Below are 25,965 nucleotides of genomic sequence, written 5' to 3'. Positions count from 1 at the left end.
TCTTTAAACATACTATTTGAAGGAAATCCAGCACATAACATATAGTTAGAGTATCCTGGATGAAAGGTTAGCTGGCAGAAGTACACAGCAGTGCTTAGGCTGATAGGACTCCTCAGTCGTGAGTAGGGCTGTCACTTTTTATTCGATATTCGAATATGCATTCGAAAATGACGTGAAATATCCGAAATCAAACTATAAATAAAATATCCGTTTTTTAAAATGCCATTTTTACAGTCTATGATTAGAACGGTTGTTTTTTATTTTATTATTTGCCAATAAAAAGAGAGCTGCACTTAATTGAGATCAAGTTGATAGATTGGTGTTTCTTGCAAACAATATTAAGAAATGAATTAGGCTAGGCTATATGCCTTACTCCTGCTGCTGTTTAAGTTGTCACGTTATTGTTTGTGCCTGTTCTGAATCGTTTTTTTCTTTTCTTTTTTCATTTAGCCTGTTGTGGGATATACATAGTGGCACTTCATATGAATCGATTTTCTAAGTTGATAACCTGCTGTTTCAAACATGAAGTAAAAAAAAAAAAAAAAATCCAAGAACTAACCAATCAGCTTCAGGGGACAGGTAGATATTTGAATATATTTGAATACATTGCATGATATTCGATATCCGTTCGAATTAGATTTTTCTCAAAAGTGACAGCCCTAGTCTCGAGTTGCTATGACAGCTGGGAAGTGTAAAAATTGTGTTATCCTTCCTGTCCACTACTACACTGACACTACTCTTACTTTCTCTCTGTTTAAGTATGTTTACATGTAGAATAATAATATTTTTATAATCAAAATGATAGGTCAAATACAACAAAAAGTACTGAAATGAAAGCACAGTTGAGTAAACTGATATCTATCGGAAATTGTCTTTTTATAAATATCACAATTCAATTTATATATTTATATATAGCAACACATATTGCATTTTCTGCAGGGGCTGCATTTTCCTTAAAGCCACATTCCACAAAAAAGGAATTGCATTTCATCCTGTAATTCTAAAACTGTCAATTAAAGGTACAGCTATCTCCCACCAATCTTTGCTACACATTCTTTTCCATGTCTAGTTTTTCGAGGGAAAGAGGATTTTGAGACTTCACACTCTTCAAACTTCACGATGTGTCGTTTAAGCATCGATATCGTGATGTACGAATCCATGATAGTCACATCGCAGGATGTGCGATGTAGGCTGTCGTAGATTACCCGTTCTGCTCGGGTAGATTACCCGGTTTGCATTGCACATTGGGATGGCAATTTCTCCTTGTAATGCAATTGTTAAAAAGTTACATTACTAATTCAGAAGATTTAGTGTCAAAGTGATATGGAAATGGGGGTTATTAAATCTGGAACTACTACACACCTGTTTAGTTATTGAATCAAGCCATCATAATAACGAATTTAACAATGATGTTGTAGAAAATATGTTAACACCTTTATTTTCTTGACTTCTTAGGTTGCACAGGGATCAGAAGTGCACTTTGAGGCAGGAAATTTCTCTGAGTCATGTGAGGTGAAGTTAGAAAGTCTTCCTCATGGCAATGAGCACCTGCTTTCTTGGGCCCATCAACGCTATGGCGCAGTTACCTCTTTCAGCGAACTGAAGATGGCCCATGACATCTACATCAAGGTTGGAGAGGGTATGTAAATCTAACATTTACAGGTGCTGATCATATAATTAGAATATCATCAAAAAGTTTATTTATTTCAGTAATTCCATTCAAAAAGTCAAACTTGTATATTATATTCATTCATTACACACAGACTGATATATTTCAAATGTTTATTTCTTTTAATTTTGATGTTTATAATTGACAACTAAGGAAAATCCCAAATTCAGTATCTCAGAAAATTAGAATATTGTGAAAAGATTCAATATTGAGGACACCTGGTGCCACACTCTAATCAGCTAATTAACTCAAAACACCTGTAAAGCCTTTAAATGGTCTCCCAGTGTAGTTCTGTAGGCTACACAATCATGGGGAAGACTGCTGTCTTGACAGTAGTCCAAAAGTTTTCACAGTTTGCTGTTGTTTATCCACTGTGTTCCCTTTCAGTCGGTCACTCTCGATGCCACATCGGAGACCGACGAATATGGGATATCGCTTCGACAGACCAATCTACTTCGAGTGTAAACTAAACGAGCCAATGCACATTGGCATGCAATTATTGCATCCATCTGCCACTGATCACTGCGTGAGTATAAGAAGGCAGCAGGTGCAATGCATACCAGCTTTTCGCTTTGGAGCCGAGCGTTAGTATCGCTCTGCTCAACTGTGTCTGCTGTGAACTACAAGTTCAGCATGCTCTCGGAAGCTTCGTGTGTTGGCGAGACGGCGCTTCAGCATTCAGCGCTTCAGCAAAAAAGCATTTCCTAAAGAGCAAATTTCTCTAAAAGAGCTTCACGGGTGCGTCTTTGTAAAGATGACGGACCGTCCTTATAAGGATGCTGTTTCACCCATGTGTTTTCATTTTCTTTCATTTCAAACAGGTAGTGGCACTGAGAGGCCACGGTTAGTGTCGGCTTGCTTAAACTGCTCCAGAGTGTCCGTACTCTAGACCCTGTTGAGATCCTCTATCACCCTAAGCAGCTGGATGCGGCGGAACATCCGGCGCCAGGCCTTCATGATGTATCTGTGAGAAACATGGAAGGGTGGGTTCCATATTGAGACCTAAGTGGTACTCGTATGTGTATAGTCCACGGTATAACCTTAAAGCCCATGTTTCCCCAGCAGACTTCTGCCTTCCCAAGAGGGTTTTTTTATCACTTCAAATTTCTCCGTATACTCCTAAACAGATGTTATATATTTATTTACCTCCAAGACCTCCTTTAGGAAGGATGGGGCTTCCGCAGCATCCCGGTTCCAAGCGGACTGGGTACGTTTTCCCAGTGTTATCCAATCTCACCCTATCTCAGTGAGATAGTGCTTTGACAACTGTGAGTGGAGATACTTGTTCTGAGCCCCGGCCTACACCTAATAGGAGCGCAGGCGGCTCGCACAGGGCACTGGGAGGGGCAACACCAATGGCGCTTTGATAGGGATCCCATATTCGTCAGTCACCGACGTGGCGTCGAGAATGACCGACTGAAAGGGAACGTCTCGGTTACGTATGGTAACCCTCGTTCCCTTGAAGGAGGGAATGGAGATGCCACGTCCCATCGCCATGGTTGCTGTACCGCCGCTGAGCTGCCGGGTCCCCGGCTCGGCTCCTCAGCGAAAAACTGGTATGCATTGCACCTGCTGCCTTCTTATAATCACGCAGTGATCAGCGGCAGCTGGATGCAATAATTGCATTCCAATGTGCATTGGCTCATTAAGTTTACACTCGAAGTAGATTGGTCTATCAAAAGCGATATCCCATATTCGTCGGTCACCAACTAGGTGTCTCCGTTCCCTCCTTCAGGGAACGAGGGTTACCATACATAACCAAGACGTTTTCTGAGGTCCAAGTTCAACACAGCAGTATACCAGGAAGTTTTAGAGCACTTCATGCTTCCTGCTGCTGACCAACTTTATGGAGATGCAGATTTCATTTTCCAGCAGGACTTGGCACCTACACACAGTGCCAAAGCTTCCAGTACCTGGTTTAAGGAACATTGTATACCTGTTCTTAATTGGCCAGCAAACCCGCCTGACCTTAACCCCATAGAAAATCAAACCGAAGATGGGATATGCCAGACCCAAGAATGCAGAAGAGCTGAAGGCCACCATCAGAGCAAACTGTGCTCTCATAACACCTGAGCAGTGCCACAGACTGATCGACTCCAAGCCACGCCGCATTGCTGCAGTAATTCATGCAAAAGGAGCCCCAACTAAGTATTGAGGGCTGTACATGCTCATACTTTTCATTTTCATACTTTTTAGTTGGACAAGATTTCTAAAAATCCTTTCTTTGTATTGATCTTAAGTTATATTCAAATTTTCGGAGATACTGAATTTGAGATTTTCCTTAGTTGTCAGCAATGTTGTTTTCGTCAATGATGACGATAACAAAATGATTTCGTTGACGCACCTTTTTTTATGACGGTAACGTGACGATGACTAGCTAAAAATGGCTCTAATGTGACTAAAACATGACGAGATGTTTTCGAGTTTTCGTTGACGAGACGAGACGAGACGAAAATTATTATAATCTGACGTTCACAATGCATATAATTTCTGCCTATTTTGGAGAAGCACCCGGCTGCAGCCTGCAGATCGAGGCGGGGCTGCACCTGGGACGGGGTTGCACGTACTTTTAAATGCGCACTTGAGCAGCGCAGCACACTGTGTGACTCCATGTTGCTTTGAGCACATCATTCTGCACCCGTGATGTGCATACGCCCTTTGTGCGCTCTGTTTTGAAGCGTTTCATATTATCAGGGTTTTGCACACTGAAAGATTATTAAAAGCCTATATTTTTATACCTATCCTACACAATACATTTAAAATGAGCATAATTTAATTGTATATTATTTGTGTTTAGTGTAGGCTATATAAATGCATACACTTCTTAGCTCTTGACATTCATATATAAATATAAAATTGTGATATTTGCTGCGTGGGGAGGGCTTTGATAACTCTCTCTTTTTTGACCATACATGTGTTTGCATCCTTGAATGTTTGTGTCACTTTTATTAGACAGGGTTGTATGATGTTTGTGTTTACAAATAATATGCATATTGTTGTTGCACTGGCAGACAAGTTGAAGCACAAGTTGTAGAGCATAAGTATGTGTTCCTCAATAGCTTATATTTTGGGCACGTTGTTCATTGCACTTTAGCAATTTCTCAAATAAAGCCACAATTGCCAAAGTAAGAATGTTTTATTCCTGATTCCACTGTTACCACTTTATCTGTGTGTAATGTGTAGCTCAAAGTTTTTTGCTGTTTAAACTTTTTAACCATTCCTTTATTACTGTGATTACTGGTGAAAATAGGCAATGTGCTGAAATTTTAGAAGAGCATCAATTCATGGAAAAAATATGTGGATAAAAGGTTTCTGCCCAATGCGACCATGAAGTACAGCTTGGCAGCACTGCATCTCCATCAATGAGAAAGTCTAGTTTATTATGCAAAGCTTTTAAGGTTAACTGTTGTTTTATGTATTGCAACACTCGTTACAACCTGTTAAAACCTAAGTCCATTTCTTAACCTAAATTAATTTGTTAAAGACTACTTTTTTGTTTTTTACTAAAATTGACTAAAACTTGACAAAAACCTTTTTGTGTTTTCGTCGACTAAAACTTGACTAAAACTATGAAGTTTATAAGTGACTAAAATGTGACTAAAACTAAAAAGCATTTTCGTCCAAAAGACTAAGACTAAGACTAAAACTAAAAGGGCTGCCAAAAACAACACTGGTTGTCAGTTATAATCATCAAAATAAAAGAAATAAAAATTTGAAATATATCATTCTGTATGTAATAAATTAATATAATATACAAGTTTCACTTTTAAAATGGAATTAGTGAAATAAATCAACTTTTTAATGATATTCTAGTTATATGACCAGCACCTGTACATTTATGCACCTTTAGTAGACACTTTTATCCAGTGTGACTTACAGTGCATTCAGGCTATACAGTTATTTATTTATTTTTTTTAACATGTATTTTTTTTTTTTTTTTTTTTTTTTTGTCGTTGTAATAATCATTATTAATAATCTTTTTAGTGCCTGACAAATTTTCAAATCAGTATTTTGGTCTTTTTGTAAAAATAAAAATAATAATAAGAGTTTGTGTGTGTGCCAAAGACAAGTTTTCCACTTGGTAATCAATAACATTTCTAAAGTAATGAGTACATTTATCTTGCTTTAAAAATCGAACTGATTACTTCAAAATCAAATCCTGATCAAGAAAATGATTTGTCTTTCAGTGTAAGCCACATTTTAAGCTGCCTTTGAACTTCAGTCATGGCCCAGCACATGTTAATTCACTCTCAATGGTAGCTGTTGACTGTGTTTAGTAACCAGACCAACCATGGGTAATAAAAAAAATCACAACGAAGCCACCTCAAGTCATTCAGATTTTCACTGGGCAATGTTTCAAAGTTTCATTTAAAAACAACACAGCAAAATCTGTGGACTTTCTCTCTGCTTCTCATTTGTAATCAGCTCATTTGCTTGCGTGTCACTCCCTTCTTTTCTGTCAGACTCATAAGCAACCAAGTGATGGAGAATTGATGGAAAGGCCAAGTAAACATACAGGAAGAGTTTCAGACGAGAAAACTGACTGCCAGCTTGAGCGTATGGGCCCTTCGCCAAACCTGAAGCCTTTCACAACAGTCCTTTTAGAAAGAGAAGGATGAGGAGGAATAGCAGACTGAGAGGGAAAAAATGTACAAAGGGGAAGTTTGGCAGGGAAGGTATAGAAAAAGCACAAATGAAAATAAAGCCCAAAAACAGAGAGTCCAAATTTATAGCAGTGCAAGGAAGCCCTGCAAGATGGCAAAGTGTCTCAGCCATCTTCCCAATGACATGAGCCGCTGGGGGGGAAATTGGCTTATTCTCAAAGGAAACGGTTTGGGGGGATTTAACTTGAAACCGATTGTTGGACTTTGATATGATGTTTGAGTCAGACATGGCTGCCACATTCAAATATATTTTGTTGTTTACTTGTTGAGGGCATGAAAGAGAGAAAGTAGAAACAGATACTTGCAAATATGAACCATTAGCGTAGCGAGCCGCAGGAATTGTTTGAAGAAAGAAAAAAAGACAGATCCGGCTGTGTGATTCACCCAGGGCTTCATCGTGTTTCCCCTGCTGAGTTCTAAGACCAAACCAGCAACACGTCTGACGTCTGACTTCAGCATCTCTCAGCTGTCAAGTTGCCCAGTTAAACTGCTGGTGCTCATTTTTCAATACGTAGAAGAACATAAGATTCAAGTACTAGAAGAAAGTCCAGCCTCTGAGCCTGTTTCGGTCAGTTTCGTAAAACATTTGGCCCGCTGCCATTTCTTAGTTTGTGGTTTGGTAGCAACTCAGAAGGCTGTGTTTACCTCTTCAGGAGAGTTGTGGCCTTCTACTCAATCTCAACCGTTTGTAGAGAGCGGACATGCTTCCGATCTGTTTGCTGCAGAGAACAGGCAACCCTCTTTCCCCCTGTACCTCAAAGAGCCAGGAAGAGCCCAGAGTAAGAGATGCCAGCCTTTCATAATGAGTTCACACTCATCACCCTTGCGCTTTGTCCGTAAGCGTAATGGGCAAATAAGGAAACATCTGTCTTCTGTTTCTCTGGGGCAAAGAGAAGAGGCATCATCTCTTTTGTGGAGGAGCAAAGAAAACAGCGTTCAATAGCAGAGAGTATTTGTTTTGTTTTTCAGGGAATAGTTAAAGATTTTCTGCAACAGGACAGGTCAGGCAGAGTACTGTGATTTGATTGATAAATAAGCATTTATGAGGGATTATACGTTTTTTTTGTTGTTGTTTGTTTAAAATAAATCAAGACTTTTATTCAGCAAGGATCATATGACGTTGCTAAAAAAGAACATTATTTTGTGTATCTGGCTTAAAGGCACAATGTATAAGATTTTTTTATTAAAATATGCAAAAATCCACTAGACCAGTGTTATATTTTTTGCTGACTTGTGTACTTACATTATCCCAAATGTTTCGAAGAATGTTTAAATCCAGAGAAATAAGCAATTTTAACTAGTGCCACGGACCATGTCCATAGTGTCATACCAATGACGTCATAAACCATCGATTTCCAGTTTTGTTTTGTAGAAAACATGGACACACCAAAGACACTTTAATATGTTATGCATTTTATTAGACAGCTACAGAGAGCAACATTATAACAGAACTTTCAAATGTGTCTAGTGTGATAGAACAGTGCTGCTTTACATATACAACTGGAAGGAGTGGAAGCAGTTAACTGTGGCATAATAAAAGCTCTGCTGCTTTCGAACCATGTGTCGCGCTCGTTCAGCGGCCTCGTTTTGCTTCGAAGGCTTTCAGCCTCACCATGCTTCATACTACCATATTAATAAATCATAAGCACATCCATGAAAATGATTTCTGCCCCAAGTCCCCTCGGATTGCATCAGCTGTGGGGATGAAGATGACAAAACGCGTCATCAAACTACGTCTTTGTTTCTTTGTTTGTTTTGAATACGCGCTTTGCAGCAGAAAAACTTACATATTGTGCCTTTAATGAAATGTTAATGTGGTTTTTCCACATACTGTACATTATTGTTTCTCCTCTATGCCCTACCTTTCTGAAAAGATTTTTACAAAGCTCATTGTTCTGAAAAGCGAGGTGCGCTTGATTGGCCAGCTATCCAGTGTGTTGTGATTGACCGAATACCTCTATCGTGTGACGAAAATGTTACGCCTTTTACCATACTGTGATGCCGTGTGATGAGACAAAACTAATAAATCCCATTACAAATGGGGACATAATTACTGATTACAATGACTTATACTTTCTTTTTATATGTTGCGTTGCATAGCATGTCTGAATGTCTGCTTTTGTGAGAAACAACAAACAACAAGCACTACTCACAGCTCAAAACTCGCATTTGAGTAGTATGTGGCAAATTCTTCAAATATGAAAACAAACTGAAAGGCTGTGAGTCAGAACAGCCGGCATTGTAGGTTCAGAAAACAGTCCTCCATAAAATGTGTTTGCACACACAAATATTTGGGTTGAACTGTTCTGGAACAGTGTTGTAAATACAACTTAACCAATGATTTCTAGTTGTGTCCTCTTTTGGAAGACCGATCAAAGTATTTCCGCTTTCGCAACAAAACACACAGCGTCTCCACGACATGGCAGCGGCAATAATACTACAGCGAGAATCAAAGTTACAAATTCTTTCTTTGCATCAACATTTGGTCAATGTTATGCAAATCTTCCCCACACTGTGATGTAGATGTGGGGGCATGTTTAAATGAGCCATTTTAGGAGGGTGTTGACGAATCTTAACTTTTAAACAGAATATCTCTTTGGGTTTGAGACTTTAGTATTTGCAACTTTAGGGAACATATCTATTCACGCTCAGCTTGTAACACCCAAAGAGAAAGGGAGACTTGAAATCGCATCATATGACCCCTTTAATAAAAGTGACCCTAAGGACTTATTATTATTTTTCTTGAAAGATTTGAAATATTTTAAATGTTTTATTTCTTTTATACTATAAATAAATGCTGTTTTTTTAGGATTTTCTTGAATCCTACTTTCTTGAATAATAAACGGCACAACTGTTTTCAACTTTGAACACTGAGCAAATAAAATATAAGAATATATTTACAAATTGATAATTCAATTAATAATAAAATAAAAAATATTTTAATTGCATTTGGCCAACCAGCTTTTAAGACATGAACATCACCAGTGGCCGCTGAAAACAGATTGACCACTATTAAAAAAAACACACAAACTTCACTTTGCTTCTATTCCTGCTCTTGTACTCTATTCTGGTACACAGCAAATATAGACAAGCCAAGTGATACAAACTATTGCTATTGCTATTATACTAAATATAAGATTATAGGACTGTGACTAACTGTTGGTAATGTGGTGTACTGTATGTGCCAATCAAACATTTCTGTGTCCTCAAACTTTCTAGCCCTTAACCTAAGTGTATCTCAAATTTGTTTCAGACCCCCTTTTTTCTGAGACCTGTAAGATTGATAACAAGTTCCTGTCTCTGAACTACCTGGCAAGCTACATCCAGCCCCAGCCATCCACAGGGTGTGTTCTCTCAGGTCCTGATCATGACCAGGATGTCCACATCATTGAGCTCCAGGCACCAAACTCCAGCAGGTGAGGAGAAGACTATAGAACTACATTCCTTTTTGTTCTCCTGTATTACAAAAATATCTGTTGTTGAAAGACACCTGAAGGCTTTTCCAGACATCCATTTCTCATAAAAGAAGTTAATAATATGTATAAATGTGTTTCTGTGTTTAGTATACCATGGTGTGCATGTAGGCGCTCATGGGTGGGTGTGTTTGCTTTCATGTGTAAATGTGCGTGCATGTCGCTTCGTATTTGTCATTTTAGTTTGTCATTGTGTTTCCTCTGGTTCTATGAAGTATATTTGGAAATAGACAGGAACTTGGGTATTGTTGATTTTGGAAAACTCTCTCTGCCTCCACCAATATCACTCACTATTGCCTAATAGAGACTAAAAAATGAAAAACAAATCTAAAGTTATGCAAGGATCTTGATGAATGCCAGAATTGCGTTATGTGGTCTGTTTTACATGTGTCCAACTTGGTTTTCTATGAAGAGGTCCAGTTTTTTAATCAGTTGGCTAGACAAAAAACATGTTAAAACTTAAGTTTAATTTTTCCAAGATTCGTATAGCCATCCTTTCATTTAGAGATGTTCCGATACCCTTTTTCTCTTCCCGATACCGATTCCGATACCTGGGCTCAGGGTATCGGCCGATACCGAGTACTGATCCGATACCTGGGTGTGTATCTGTATATACAGCTGTATATACTACTAGCCCTGTGTAAATTGCTAGAATTCTTTTTATGGTGTGCTTCAGACAGATCCCTCAATAAAACATGAACAAATACATGGTGAACTACTGTATTTATTACAGTATTTTTATTATCTAACATGAATTTGACAGTATTATTTATTTTCATATGCAAAAAAGAACTTCAAATGCAGCCAAAAATCTAACACCGCAAACTAAAAAAGGTATTTAAGTTTTACAATATAACTGTATAAAAAAACTGCAACAAATAAGTCTAGGAATATAAAAAAAGATCTATTAATCAGATAATCTCTTTACAACAAAACAAGTAAAAAACAAGCAACCATCTAGGCATAATTATTATTATTATAGAGACGTATTATTATTACTGTAGGCTACAACAGTAGCTTTATATATTGTCAATTTACTCATGTAAACCAAACATTTATTTTAATGGGCTGCCATGAAGATCTTTGAGTGTCTGTGTTTATGATATGACAGTATTCTCAAATGAAACGGTAAATTCTCATGAAGTGACGGTTTATGCGTTCGTGTCCTCATGACACACAGCAGAGACTACAAAACAGCGAGCTCTCGCGCATCTGTGCCAGTCACCCACAGAGATGTAGATTTTGCGGGAGTAATATTTAAATAGTATTTTGCAGTTTAATATTCACAGACACTAGTATATATTCGGCTACTGTCTGGAGCCCTGCGTTTTGACTTACACGGAAGCGACTGAACGCAGTTGCCGGTACTGAATATACTCGAGAGTCTGTAACTACCGGTACTACAGAGACATACTGCTAACCACTGATCTATAATATAGAAGCGGCTTCACTGTCTTTTGGCAGTTTAGAATGTGATGAGTGATCCAGTCATATATAGATAAGGGCTGCTAACGCGTTTTCATTTCTTCTTCGCTGCTCTAAACAGGGGTTGCTTGTGGCAACACAGCACAACTTCCTGTGTTTTCAATGCATTTTGAGCAGCGAAGAAGAACCGTGCAGCGGTTAGGCAAAGCTTGCGGTCATAACTAGGTCTTTTTTAAGAAAATGGTATCGGATCGGTATATGGGTTCATGTACTCGCCGATGCCGATGCCAGAATTTGTTGTGGTATCGGAGATATTTCCGATACTAGTATCGGAATCGGAACAACTCTACTTTCATTGTCCCTCTCTTTCTCTCTCTCTCTCTCTCTCTCTCTCTCTCTCTCTCTCTCTCTCTCCCTCTCTCTGAGTAGTGCATTCCAAGTGGATGTGATTGTGGATTTAAGGCCGCTGGATGGTGGCGCCCGACTACATCGTGACGTTGTGTTACTTCTGAAATGTGAGAAGTCAGTGAATTGGGTAATCAAAGCCCACAACGTCATCGGCAAACTGGACATTGTGGTATGATTTCTAAATTATTGGCTACATGCAAAATATTTACATTTATGTTTACATTTAATCATTTAGCAGACGCTTTTATCCAAAGCGACTTACAAATGAGAACAATAGAAGCAGTCAGGTCAACAAGATAACAACAACAGTATACAAGTGCCATAACTCTCAGTTTGTCTAGTATAGAACACATATATATTTATATAATGTACCTGCAAAGACAGCAAATCCCTCATGACTGTTTTTGTTTTTTCTATTGTTGCTTTTTACATACTATTCATACATACTCCTATTCAAACAGAGCATTCTGATGAAGGGAGACAAAACAGGACAGAAAATAGCCTATTACTTCTAAATTATGTTTTTTTTTATGTAAAAATCTTGACAAAATTATAAGTGACTTTAATGGAAGTTTTGATATTTTTACTGGAAACTTAGACAAATATACTGATTAAAGTTTAAAGATATGCTATGCAAAAAAAAAAAAAAAAAAAAAAAAAATATATATATATATATATATATATATATATATATATATATATATATATATATATATATATATATATATGTATATATATATATTAGGATGGTTGTTTTTATAAAATTTCATATTATAGTAAAAGTCCAGCTGTAATGTAAAAAGTAAAAAAAAAAAAAAAAAAAGGAAAAAATATTCATATAAATACTGCTGTTACATACATATTTTCCTTTATGCTTTTGAAAGAACATTCTTATTTTCACCAAGGCTACATTTATTTGATCAAAAATAATGCCAAAGTCAGCAGTGATATTGTGGAATATTATTACTATTTATATTTTTACAAATTTGATTTAATTACTGTGATGGCAGAGCTTTTAATCGTGATTAATTATTATCACAGTTGAATATGGAAGTCTGAAAACCACGGAAGTTTCTTTTTTAGGGTTGTATAATTTCATTACTATCAAAAAAAATCACTGTTCCAAACTTTAGTAGCTCTGTATATCATTAAACTATATGTAATTCTTTATCTTCAAACTGTTTAAAAAGAGTGAGCAAAAGATAGCAAGTTGATCCAATGAACTGTGATCTGGAGGCCTGTCATGAAGTGGAGTAATAACAGAAGGAGGAGTGTAGTGAGTTTTTCTTCAGCCAGAGCCTTTGGTGTGTTTTGATTGTAGTGTAGGCCTGGCACTTCAGAATATGAATTATGGGAGCGTCTGGCTGCTGGTTTCAGACTCACACCACTGAAGCTATCACTTCACTACTCTGGGAAAGTGACTTGCACACACTGTGTAATTTAATACTAAATGTTTGTGCTTTTTTATATGCTGCTTATTAGAATTATTATTATTATTATTTTTCACTTTTAAGAGTTTGATGGTGTTTATATGATAATTTCTGGATATGTTTCTGAACTGGAAATGAATAATGTAGAGTAAAGTACTTATATACAAAAATACTAGGGGTGCTCCGATCACGATCGGCCGATGGTTAATGCGCATCTCGTCAGTAAAGCTGGTTCCCTTTCAGTCGGTCACTCTCGACGCCACGTCGGATGACCGACGAATATGGGATATCGCTTCGATAGACCAATCTACTTCGAGTGTAAACTAAACGAGCCAATGCACATTGGCATGCAATTATTGCATCCAGCTGCCGCTGATCACTGCGTGAGTATAAGAGGGCAGCAGGTGCAATGCATACCAGCTTTTCGCTTCGGAGCCGAGCGTTAGTATCGCTCTGCTCAACTGTGTCTGCTGTGAACTACGAGTTCAGCACGCTCTCGGAAGCTTCGTGTGTTGGCGAGACGGCGCTTCAGCGGCGGTCGTTCCTGTGTCGAGTGGATTGCACACTTCAGGTTGCACTACCCCTGTCGTGTTGCAAGCGGCCAATTCCCCTGTGCGCCTCAGCACTAAAAGAGCATTTCCTAAAAGAGCAAATTTCTCTAAAAGAGCTTCACGGGTGCGTCTTTATAAAGACGATGGATCGTCCTTATAAGGATGCCGTTTCACCCGTGCGTTTCTGGGTGCGGTCGTTACCTGGCAACGGGTGATGGTCACGATCGCTGCCTCACGTGTCTGGGCGTCGAGCACGCTGAGGTGGCTTTCGTGGATGAGTCATGTTCTCACTGCGGGAATATGACCATCTCGGAGCTGCAAACCAGGCTCCGCTACCTTCAGGGGGGCGGAGTCCCGTTGCCGCGGCCGCGATCTGGGACTCGTTCTGGCGGCCGACAGACGAGAACCACTTCCGGCAGTAGCGCGAGTGGTTTGAGGGTCACAGTGGTGGCAAACCCCGCAGGGAACCAACCCTCTGGGGACCACCACTCCTCTAGCACCTCCGATCCAGTGGAGCAACCCACGGAACGCGCTGGGCCCTCTTCAAGGAGCGTACCAGCGGTATCCAGTGGGACTCCCCCCGACCAGATGTCGATCTCAGCATCGGAGGGAGAGCTGTCGGATTAATTAATTGGATTAATTGGAATCCCGTCGGTGGAGCGGGCGGTAGCGATGCAATTGTGTCCTAAGTCCGCCGCCTCCTGGCGTGGAGACCCGGTGCTCCCTTCCCGGGCCTGTAGGCACTCGTCTGGTCTGACCGGCAGTGCCTATGTGGCTTGCGGGGAAGCTGCTTCCGCCTTACACGCTATGGCGTTACTGCAGGTGCACAAGGCTAAGGCACTGAAAGACCTGCACGAGGGTGGTCACGATCCAGCGCTTCTGGAAGAGCTCCGAACCGCCACTGACCTTGCGCTTCAAGCGACGAAGGTCACCGCGCGTTCGCTGGGTCGTACGATGTCCACATTAGTGGTCCAGGAGCGCCATCTGTGGCTGGGTCTGGCAGACATGAGGGACACCGACAAGGTCCGGTTTCTCAATGCCCCTGTGTCCCAGACCGGCCTCTTCGGCGACGCAGTCGAGATCTTGGCCCAGCAAGTCTCGGCTGCCCAGAAGCAGACTGAGGCGATCCGACACATCCTGCCCCGGCGGGCAGCTGCTGCTATTTCTACCCACCCGCCGGCTGCAGTGCCCCAGCCTGCTCGTCGCCGAGGGCAGCCCCCTGCATCCGCCCCTGTTCACGCATCGCATCTGCAGCAGCCTCCAAGTGGTGCCATTGAGCTGGGCGCAGGCAGGCTGCCCCTCCTGTCCTGGCCCCCGTCAAACTTGGCGGTGAGCAGAAGAGCAAGAGGCCCTGGGACGGGTGACCCAGAGAGAGGTAGCTGCTTTCTGGGGGATGGTGAAGGCACCTCTCCCTCCCCTGGAGGAGGGCCAGGCGGAGAATCTGGAAATCTCGACAGGAGAGTAGTTTCCTCCCTCTCTGGGTCCCAGGAGGGCACGGAGAGTTGCGGACGGCCAAGCACCGGACCTCACTCATCCTCCTCCTTCGCCAGATGGCAGCAGTGGGCGGTTCGAGAGCGTCAACAAAGGCCCTACTCACGCACCCTCTGCCAACCTGTGGAACCAGGTGAGCCCTGCACCCCACACTCGCACCACACTCCGGCCTGCTCACAAGCCGCCCGAGTTGGGTCCCTGTGTTCCACCGCGCTGCCCCACTGCGGGTACGGCTGTGGTTCCGCTTGTCCCGCTGGTATGGTTCTTAGGCGCCTGGTCAGCGCTACCCAGCCCGTCTCGCTGGCTTCTGCGAACCATCAGCCTCGGCTATGCGATTCAGATCGCCCGGCTTCCCCCCAAGCTCTGCGGTGTCCGCTACACTACTGTGAAAGCGTCCGATGCCCCTGTCTTGCGGAAGGAGATCGCAGTCCTACTGGCGAAGGCCGCGATAGAGCCGGTCCCTCCAGCCGATATGAGGATGGGGCTCTACAGCCCGTAACTCATTGTACCCAAGAAAAGCGGTGGGTTACGACCGATCTTGGATCTGCGAGTTTTGAATCAGGCCCTCCATCGGCTACAGTTCAAAATGTTGACACAGAAACGCATTTTCAGGTGCGTCCGTCCCCAAGATTGGTTTGCAGCGATCGACCTGAAGGACGTGTACTTTCATGTGTCCATACTTCCGCGCCACAGACCTTTTCTGCGGTTTGCGTTCGAGGGACTAGCATATCAGTACAAGGTCCTGCCCTTCCGGCTGTCCCAGTCTCCCTGTGTCTTCACGGAAGTCACGGAGGCAGCTTTCGTTCCTTTCAGAGAGCAGAGTGTTCGCATTCTCAACTACTTAGACGATTGGCTGATACTAGCACAGTCTCGAGATCAGTTGTGCGAGCACAGGGATGTGGTGCTCTGGCACCTGAGCCTGTTGGGCCTTCAGGTCAGCTGGGAAAAGAGCAAACTCTCACCATTGCAGAGGATCTCTTTTCTCGGTATGGAGTTGGATTCGGTCGAACAGACAGCACGCCTCACAGAGGAATGTGCGCGGTCGGTGCTAGCCTGCTTGAATACGTTCAAGAGCAGGACAGCGGTCCCACTGAAACTCTTTCAGAGGCTCCTGGGGCATATGGTGGCCACAGCGGCACTTACACCGCTTGGCCTATTACATATGAGACCGCTCCAGCACTGGCTTTATGGCCGAGTCCTGAGGTGGGCGTGGAAGCGCGGCACTCACCGGGTCCAAGTTACACCGGCCTGTCGCCAAACCCTCACTCCGTGGTCAGATCTGACATTCCTTTGGGCAGGGGTGCCCCTAGAGCAGATCTCCAGGCATGCTGTGGTTTACACGCATGCCTCCACCACCGCCGGGGGGGCCACGTACAACGGGCATGCAGTCTCAGGGGTTTGGACGGGCCCGCAGCTGCAGTGGCACATCAATTGCCTAGAGTTTTTAGCAACGCACCTTGCCTTGAACCGTCTCAAAGGTTTCTTACGAGGCAAGCCGGTGCTGGTCCCATTGGACAACACTGCGACTATTGCGTACATCAACCGCCAAGGTGGTCTGCGCCCTCGTTGCATCTCGCAACTCGCCCGCCACCTCCTCCTTTGGAGTCAGAAGGTTCTGAGGTCACTTCGTGCCATTCACATTCCAGGCCTGCTCAGTCGTACAGCCGACGAGCTGTCTTGAGCAATGCTCCCGGGAGAATGGCGACTCCATCCCCTGACGGTCCAGCTGATTTGGAGGTGGTTCAGAGCCGCTCAGGTAGACCTGTTTGCTGCTCCAGAGACCTCTCACTGCCAGGTTTTCGACTCCCTGACCGAGGGAACTCTCGGCACGGACGCACTGGCACACAGCTGGCCGCGGGGCCTACGCAAGTATGCGTTTCCCCCAGCGAGCCTTCTCGCACAGACATTGTGCAAAGTCCGGGAGGACGAGGAGCAAGTCTTGCTAGTAGTGCCATATTGGCCTACTCGGACCTGGTTCCCCAAACTAGTGCTCCTCTTGACAGCCCCTCCTTGGCCAGTTCCTCCGAGGAGGGATTTACTGACTCAGAGATGGGGCACCATTTGGCACCCTCGTCCAGACCTTTGGAAACTCCATGTTTGGTCCCTGGACAGGACGCGGAGGTTCTAGGTGGCCTACCCCAAGAGGTAGTTAACACCATCACTTCGGCAAGAGCACCGTCTACGAGACACGCCTATGCCTTGAAGTGGAACCTGTTCGTTGAGTGGTGTTCTTCTCGCCGAGAAGACCCCCGAAGATGCCCGATTGCGGTCGTGCTATCCTTTCTGCAGCAAGGGTTGGAGCGAAGGCTGTCTCCCTCCACCCTCAAAGTCCAGGTTGCCGCTATTGCTGCGTACCATGACCCTGTGAATGGGAAGTCTTTGGGTAAGCATGACCTCATCATCAGGTTCCTTAGAGGGGCCAGGAGGTTAAATCCATCCCGGCCCCCCTGTATACCCTCTTGGGACCTGTCTCTAGTGCTTAAATCACTACAGCAGGCCCCATTTGAGCCTTTGCATTCAGTTGAGCTAAAGTTTCTTTCATTGAAGACTGTGCTCCTGCTTGCACTGGCCTCCATCAAGAGGTTAGGGGACCTGCATGCATTCTCGGTCGACGATTCGTGCCTAGAGTTCGGGCCGGCTGACTCCCAGGTAATCCTGAGGCCCCGGCCTGGCTACGTGCCCAAGGTTCCCACTACACCCTTCAAAGACCAAGTGGTGAACCTGCAAGCGCTGCCCCTGGAGGAGGCAGACCCAGCCCTGGCTTTGCTTTGTCCTGTTCGAGCATTAAGGTGCTACGTGGACCGGACGCAAAGCTTCAGGACCTCAGACCAGCTCTTTGTCTGTTACGGAGGCCGGCAGAAGGGGAATGCCGTCTCTAAGCAGAGGATGGCCCACTGGATTGTGGATGCCATAACCCTGGCTTATCAGGCTCAGGATGTGCCCTGCCCGTTCAGGTTGCGAGCTCACTCAACTAGAAGTGTTGCTTCCTCCTGGGCGCTGGCTCGTGGTGCCTCGCTGACAGATATTTGTAGAGCTGCGGGCTGGGCGACCCCTAACACGTTCGCTAGGTTCTATAGCCTTCGTGTAGAGCCGGTATCCTCCTGTGTTCTCACCTCAAACGGGTAGTGGCACTGAGAGGCCCCGGTTAGTGTCGGCTTGCTAAAACTGCTCCAGAGTGTCCGTACTGTAGACCCTGTTGAGATCCTCCATCACCCTAGGCAGCTGGACGCGGCGGAACGTCCGGCGCCAGGCCTTCATGATGAATCCATGAGAACTATGGAAGGCTGGGCTCCATATTGAGACCTGAGCGGTACTCATATGTGTATAGTCCACGGTATAGCCTTAGAGCCCGTGTTTCCCCGGCAGACTTCTGCCTTCCCAAGAGGGTTTTAATCACCTCAAATTTCTCCGTATACTCCTAAACGGATGCTATATGTGTATTTGCCTCCGAGACCTCCTTCGGGAAGGATGGGGCTTCCGCAGCGTCCCGGCTCCAAGCGGACCGGGTACGTTTTCCCAGTGTTATCCAATCTCACCCAGTGAGGTAGTGCTTTGACAATGGTGAGTGGAGCTACTTGTTCTGAGCCCCGGCCTACACCTAATAGGGGCGCAGGCGGCTCGCACAGGGCACTGGAAGGGGCAGCACCCATGGCGCTTTGATAGGGATCCCATATTCGTCGGTCATCCGACGTGGCGTCGAGAGTGACCGACTGAAAGGGAACGTCTCGGTTACGTATGGTAACCCTCGTTCCCTGAAGGAGGGAACGGAGACGCCACGTCCCGTCGCCATGGTTGCTGTACCGCCGCTGAGCTGCCGGGTTCCCGGCTCGGCTCCTCAGCGAAAAACTGGTATGCATTGCACCTGCTGCCCTCTTATACTCACGCAGTGATCAGCGGCAGCTGGATGCAATAATTGCATGCCAATGTGCATTGGCTCGTTTAGTTTACACTCGAAGTAGATTGGTCTATCGAAGCGATATCCCATATTCGTCGGTCATCCGACGTGGCGTCTCCGTTCCCTCCTTCAGGGAACGAGGGTTACCATACGTAACCGAGACGTTTTCTAATCAGCGGTTAATTCCATCAGGTGCGTGATTTCACATAGAGCAGTTGTTACTACACAGAGCCGTTGTTAACTGAGAAGATGCGCCAATAAACGCTGAAAATTAACGTGATTTGCGCATCTTCTCTATTAACAACGGCTCTGTGTAGTAACAGCTACTCTATGTGAAATCACGCACCTGATGGAATTAACCGCTGATTAGAAAACCGGCTTTACTGACGAGATGCGCATTAACCATCGGCCGATCGTGATCGGAGCACCCCTAAAAAATACAGTGTGATTCTTGTACAGACTGATCTCTCGTTGAATATAGAAAGAATATACAAAGAAACCAACACTGTACAGTAGACAACAGTGGTTTATATATAACAATGTTTAAGTTTAAGAAATTGAGACATGCTCAATGGTTCCCGCAGTAAAAAAAAGTATTATATTTAAAATACATTTATTTCATACTAAGTATAGCGCAAAGCTATTAACATATTTACTGACATATCGCTCAAGACTTACTGATATAAAAGTGATCAATCTTTATTTGGAGTACTACTTGTGCACAATGCACATTTATTAATATTAAGCCTAAAATGTGTTTTAATGTCACTGTTGATGAGGATTATATGGTCTTTAAATGCAAGATACCTAAAGTACACTTGCAATAGTTCCACTTCAGCACAATCAAAGTGCATTAAGTGCAAAATGAGATGTATCAATTTAGCAGCCTTTAAGTATACCAGTTTAGGATACTAAATTGTACAATTGCAGGATATTTTTTATTAAGTACATAAATATATGTAGACGTGTTTGTAGTATACTTAGCATGAAATAAATGTATTTCACATACATTTTAGTCTATTTATTTTTCACTAGGTTCAGTAGTGATTCCAATAGACACTTTAACAAATTACAGTTTCTGAATTTAAACTAATAGGGGTACAGTGTTCTTACATTATGCTATGGTATTCTGGAACTGGCAGTCAAAGAGTCATAAAGTTCATTAGAGAATTTTTATGTGCATGCCTAAGCGTGAGTGAAATTCATCTGTCTCCATGAATGTGTTTGATTGAACTTGTCTATGTCCAAGTGAATCAGTTACAGTGTGTTAAAGCATAGGAGAATGTAAGTTATGCATGTGATACGATCCTCAGCCTCATAAAATCCTTGCTACTGTTGGCAGATTGGCTCAAGCTCGTTGTCCGGCCTGTTGAGGCATTTGTGGGAAAAACGGCTGGGAAATAGGGCCATCTGTCCTTCACACCCAACAGAGACCAACACAAGATAGCATTTAATTCCTATTTAATCTGACGTATCTCAAACCGCAATCAATTTAAACCTGGTAAATTGGTCATAGACCAACTGCAGCATGTCTCACTTTGTCAAAACTACAGATATGTAATGAGGACGGTCTAAAAAAAATTCAGTGAAGATCAATGTCATGCGATTGATTAAAAAAAATGAATAAACACAACATACATCTTAACGTGACTTAAGGTGACTTAATGTTAGGGATATTCGACATAAAAAAAAGGAATTAGGAATTAGTTCTGATGGTAAATTTACACTAAAAAGCTAAGCACTGTTTGGCATTTGAGCACTGATGTGTTTTCTCTTCTTTCACCAAGAGTTAGTCTTATCATTCTTACAATTTGATTTAAAACATGCATTATGTTGCAATTCCTTTTCTGGCCAACATTTCTTTTCTTGAAGCTTGGTGAGTGTTAATTTTGGACCATAAGATAAGATCTTACATCAAAATATGTTGTTAATGAAAACAAGAGCAACCTTGGCTTATTATTTAAGAGTTGTGAAATGTGTCTCAGATAAACAAATGAAACAAGTTGAATAGGCCTCAATTTTATATTCTACACCAAAGAATGAGCACTTCTGACTGCATTCCTCTGTTTTTCTGCATGTGAAGTGAATGCATGTTATCTTGTTCTTCCCCATCTGTCTTTCTCAGACGTCAGATACCGTCAGCCTGAGTGAAGGCACAGAAAGGCTAATGCAGGTGTCAAAGATGGTGAAACAGATGCTGCCTGCAGGATCTCAGGCTCTCATTCAGTGGGCAGAGGAAAACGGATTCAAACCCGTCACTTCCTACACCAACACCCCTGTTGCCAATCACTTCAAATTGCGCCTCAGAGAACGAGGCAAGAGCGGTAATTAAAGATATGAACAATACACAAACTAAAAATCCTCAAATCAAGATACATTTACTTCAGAAGTACTTTAATGCTGTTATTAAAACATTAACACTGCTATTACAACTACTGCAAAATGCTTAATAAAAAAGCTATTTTCTAATAGAAATATAAAACCTAAAACAAGGTCTTTTCTTCAAAAACAATTGTTAAAATGTTTTATATATATATATATATATATATATATATATATATATATATATATATATATATATATATATATATATATATATATATATATATATATATATTAGTTTTTTTTTTAAGAACATTTATCATATAATATTATTTTATACTGGAAAACTATTCACAACTACTCAATTTCTTGAAGAAGAAAAAAACAACAAGAAGCTGTCAATCATATTGATGTTTTTATCTCAACTGCTGTCACTTCCAGATCTAGGGATCATGGATGAGGGAATGCTCCCACCAGAGTTGTCTATTCTCCGCAACATCAACCCACTTCCTAAGCCCAGCACCCGGGATTCCCCTGCACAGAACAGGTTCCCATTCCCCTTCCTGCCATCTGTGGAGCAGGGCCAGTCATTCCTACCTGTGCCCCCGTCTCTTGAGGAGCGAGTCTATCAGGCTGGGGGTCCCGAGGAACAGCAGGGTGCTCCGAATGTAGGATTCAGTGTGCAGTGTGAGAAGAACAAAATGGTGGTCAGCATTGACAAGGAAACTCTGCAGGTAACAGGAAACATAACCTACACACAAAAATTGAGATGTAAAAACTAGTATTGGAGAGTTACTAACTAAAAAAGAAGTAGGACTATTTCCAATTACTAGTTCATTAGATTTTATAGATTTGCTTTGCTGTCACATCTGATCAGTTCAATGCATTCTTGCTAAATAAAAGTTTCAAATTCTTTAATAAACTCATGAACTCCCAATTTTTAAGGTTATATTTGAATATTTTAAACACTTGATGTATTTTTATTCTTTTGTTGCTTTATTAGTATTGTAGCTAACTGCGTGTTTAAAGTTATAGCTTAAGTGTGTTTAAACTACTTTAAATAATCTGTAGTTTCAAAGTAGATTCCATAAGTACAGACATGACATGCAAGAAAAAACAAAATCGTGGGCACGATCAATAAATTCATTACCTCAGTTTACTAGATTGTGTGCGCAAATATATTAATTCGTTCTCTCGTTTTAGGTAAATTGTGCACGATTTGTTCCCTCAATTTACTAGATTGTGCACATGATTTCATAATTCATCCTCTAATTTTAAGTAAATCATGCGCATGATTTATTAATTTGTTCCCTCGATTCAGTAGATCATACGCACAATTTAATAATCTGTTCTCTCATTTTAAGTAAATCATGCACACAATTTATTAATTTCTTTCCTTGATTTCCTAGATCACGCGCACAATTTAATAATCCGTTCTGTCGTTTTAAGTAAATCATGCACAAGATTTATTAATTCCCTCTTTTTAAGTAAATTGTGTGCATGATTTACTAATTTGTTCCCTCGATTTACTAGATTATGTGCACAATTTAATAATCCGTTCTCTCGTTTTAATAAAATTGTGCACTCAATATAATAATTTGTATCAATAGTGAATCAATGGAACTAATTAATAAATCATGCCCACAATTAATTTTTTATTGCATGTCATGTGTGTTGTCTCCGTACCTAACACTGGTAAGAACAACATAAAAAGGTTAAAGAATTGCAGAAGTGGTGAGTGAGAGACGCCTTGTCTTTGTCCCAGGCTGATATAGTAAGAATATTCCCAGAATGTGTGGACCATATGCCATGATCTCAGAAACCAAAAGTGGTGTAATAAATCACTTCAGAGGAAGAAGAAAACCCTCATCCTACAATCAAAATGCTTTGAGCGGTTTTAGGACAGCTTGCAATTTTTGTTTGTCATTGTCAGGAACTGAAACACACAATGGAGCTCAGATTTACACAGCAATTGTTTGATATGTTGTCAAAGGTTGATATTTTTTCTGTGAATTCATGTTTTCTTATGTCCTCACAGGCCAATGGGTTTGGAAAACCCAATATCACTCTTCAGGACTCCCAATGCAAAGCAACCTCCAACACCACCCACTATATACTGGAGACACCCCTGTCTGACTGCCAAACCACCAAAATTCCCTCCCACCCCAGCCCAGTGGTCCTCTATATCAATTCAGTGAGTAATTAAAGGAAATATACAATCGATAATATCAGATTGTGAAATTAGTTCTTGTTTTGTCCAATGGATGCGAGTGTATAGGTCCAGTGTCCCTTCCAACATGCTGTATCTGTTTTTTCTGTTCACTGATGACTTACTTCCACACTGATCTTCTGCGATAATTTCTAGCGGAAATTCCTAACAACACTTTTAGCCTTGAAACCAATAAAAAAACTGGACGACCTCCCAAATATTTATCCTTTACTATGAACCCTGAGCCTCAAAGGCAATTAAAACAATGTGACCCGTATGGTCAGAGAACAGTACTGGCTCACAGCGAAGGATCCAGAGAGCATCAAAGGAGATTGTTGTTGCAGTGACAATCTTATGACAAATTGTTTTGTCTTGTGTGAATCAATTTGTCCTCCATTAGACAATGTTCACAGTCCTCTTTAAACCCACATATTGTTCTGAGCTCACATAGGGAGGTGATTCTCATATTATAATGCAAATGGATTGCCGTATTTTTTTCTGATGAGAAGAACTGAGAACTTTTGTTTTGGTGCATCTAGCCTTGGGAGTCGCATTGCTAAAATTGTGCATTCCCATGTATTAAATCCAGCTTTCTCACCAGTTTCGGTAGAGCTTTGGCAATGAAACATTTCAATTATCTCTTGACTATATCAGTGCTAAGCACCAGAGTGAAGCAAGGAAAGTTTTATAGAGGAAATTGTATGATTGTTGAAATGGTTGGGGTTACATTTCTTTATTACTGTGAAGTCATGTTTTCTGTGTCTGTGATTGACAGATTGTTATTAGCCAATCAGAACAGAAGGATGGAAGCGGCTGGCCCTTTGAATATGAAGATCTGGAGTCAGGAGATGTTGTAATGCCAGGAGATCTGGATGTGACAGGGAAATTTATAGCTGAAAATGGACATCTTACGACTATCTTGGTATGATATTTACATGTCAAACTGGAGTATTCATATATGGTGCAGGATTAGTTCACCCAAAAATTTACATTAAAAATCCCTAATGTGAAAAAAAAAGAATTATCCCACTGCATTTATTTGATCAAAAGATTTTTCACGCATATTCATATTTTCCAACGAACTGTTTCTCTGTCCTTAGTTCAACTGCACGTACCGTAAGAACCAGGACACCCAAGTTGACAGTGGTAATGGATCTGATGATTTCGCTGTAGACTCTCTAAATAATGTAACCTTCAACATGGAACTGTATAACAATCCATTCCACTACACCAGCACTCAGTCCTTCCTCACCATCACAGAGAACAGACCCATCTATGTGGAGGTAAGCATATCCATATACCTCAGAATGGTTGAATGCTTGATTCTGATCAGTCGGGATCAGTTCCAAGTAGGGATGGGCAATATTACAGTATATATCATTACCGCAAAATTAAGTGTCTATCGTTAGAGATTTTGCTATATAGTTTTGCTATAACTGCTTAAACATTATACACCTTTTGAGTGATTAAGGAATCATGCATGAATCAGAAAATAAAGAGTGAGATAAGTGCAATAAGCAGTGAAATAGATATCAATGCAGTGCTCTTTCGTGATTTATTGTGCTTGAATGGTCAAATGTGACCCTGGACCACAAAACCAGTCTTAAGTCAGTTGTACATTTTTTGCAATAGCCAAAAAAACATTGTATGGGTCACAATTATAGATTTTTTTTTTTTATGGCAAAAATCATTAGGATATTACGTGAAGATCAAGTTCAATGAAGATATTTTGGAAATTTCCTATCATAAATATATCAAAACTTAATTTTTGATTACTAATAGGCAGTGCTAAGAATCCATTTGGACGAATTTAAGGCCAATTTTCTCAGTATTTTGCTTAATTATTCAGCTTTCAGATGATGTATAAATCTCAATTTCAAAAAATTTACACTTAAGACTGGTTTTGTCGTGGTAACAAATATGCACACAGTTTTGTCATAATACCCGTTGTCTGGAGTATTCAAGTAAAAACAGTCGGTTAAATGTTAGATAAATGTAAAACAGTTTGGTGAAAACCAGCCGTGTTTCAGCATATTGCATCTGTGCAGCCGGTCTTAAAGGGACAGCAGCCTTATTTATCTGCTGCTGTCTGTCATTATTAATGTTAATCATGTTTGATTGATACAGTGAAGACTATGCAGTGTTTTATTTATACACCATATTCAATTTCTGTAATATTTCTTACTGCATGTCAAATAAACCTGTAGCCTACTGTAGTAATGTACTATAAAAGTTTATTTCATATTTATTTGTTATGTTGTGCTTGTCTATTTAAAAATTTAATTTATTCCTTTAAAGACAAAGACAAATTGTGCTTTCAGATGATGATTTGGTACTCAACAAACATTTCTTTTTATTATCAGTTTTGAAAACTAGTTATGCTGCTTAGTATTTTTGTGAAAACTGATTCTATGATGAATAGAAATCT

General features: G+C 41.4%; 1 protein-coding gene across 2 annotated transcripts in view; it reads left to right on the top strand.

The window, feature by feature from the left end:
* Positions 1–25,965, top strand: part of LOC113050653 (transforming growth factor beta receptor type 3-like) — a 117,614-nt gene that overhangs the window by 74,890 nt on the left and 16,759 nt on the right. Inside the window, exons 5-12 of one of the 2 annotated variants that reach the window (XM_026213851.1) lie at positions 1,456–1,639; positions 9,587–9,749; positions 11,661–11,808; positions 21,132–21,321; positions 21,770–22,062; positions 23,367–23,522; positions 24,313–24,459; positions 24,638–24,820. In XM_026213851.1, the coding sequence (XP_026069636.1) occupies positions 1,456–1,639; positions 9,587–9,749; positions 11,661–11,808; positions 21,132–21,321; positions 21,770–22,062; positions 23,367–23,522; positions 24,313–24,459; positions 24,638–24,820 (1,464 nt within the window). Of the gene's footprint in view, positions 1–1,455; positions 1,640–9,586; positions 9,750–11,660; positions 11,809–21,131; positions 21,331–21,769; positions 22,063–23,366; positions 23,523–24,312; positions 24,460–24,637; positions 24,821–25,965 lie in introns of both variants that reach the window. The other variant, XM_026213850.1, reaches the window with a different exon arrangement.

The sequence above is a fragment of the Carassius auratus genome, chromosome 31, assembly GCF_003368295.1.
Source record: "Carassius auratus strain Wakin chromosome 31, ASM336829v1, whole genome shotgun sequence".
NCBI classification, from domain to species: Eukaryota; Metazoa; Chordata; class Actinopteri; order Cypriniformes; family Cyprinidae; genus Carassius; species Carassius auratus.
This window is presented reverse-complemented; position numbering and strand designations above follow the sequence as displayed.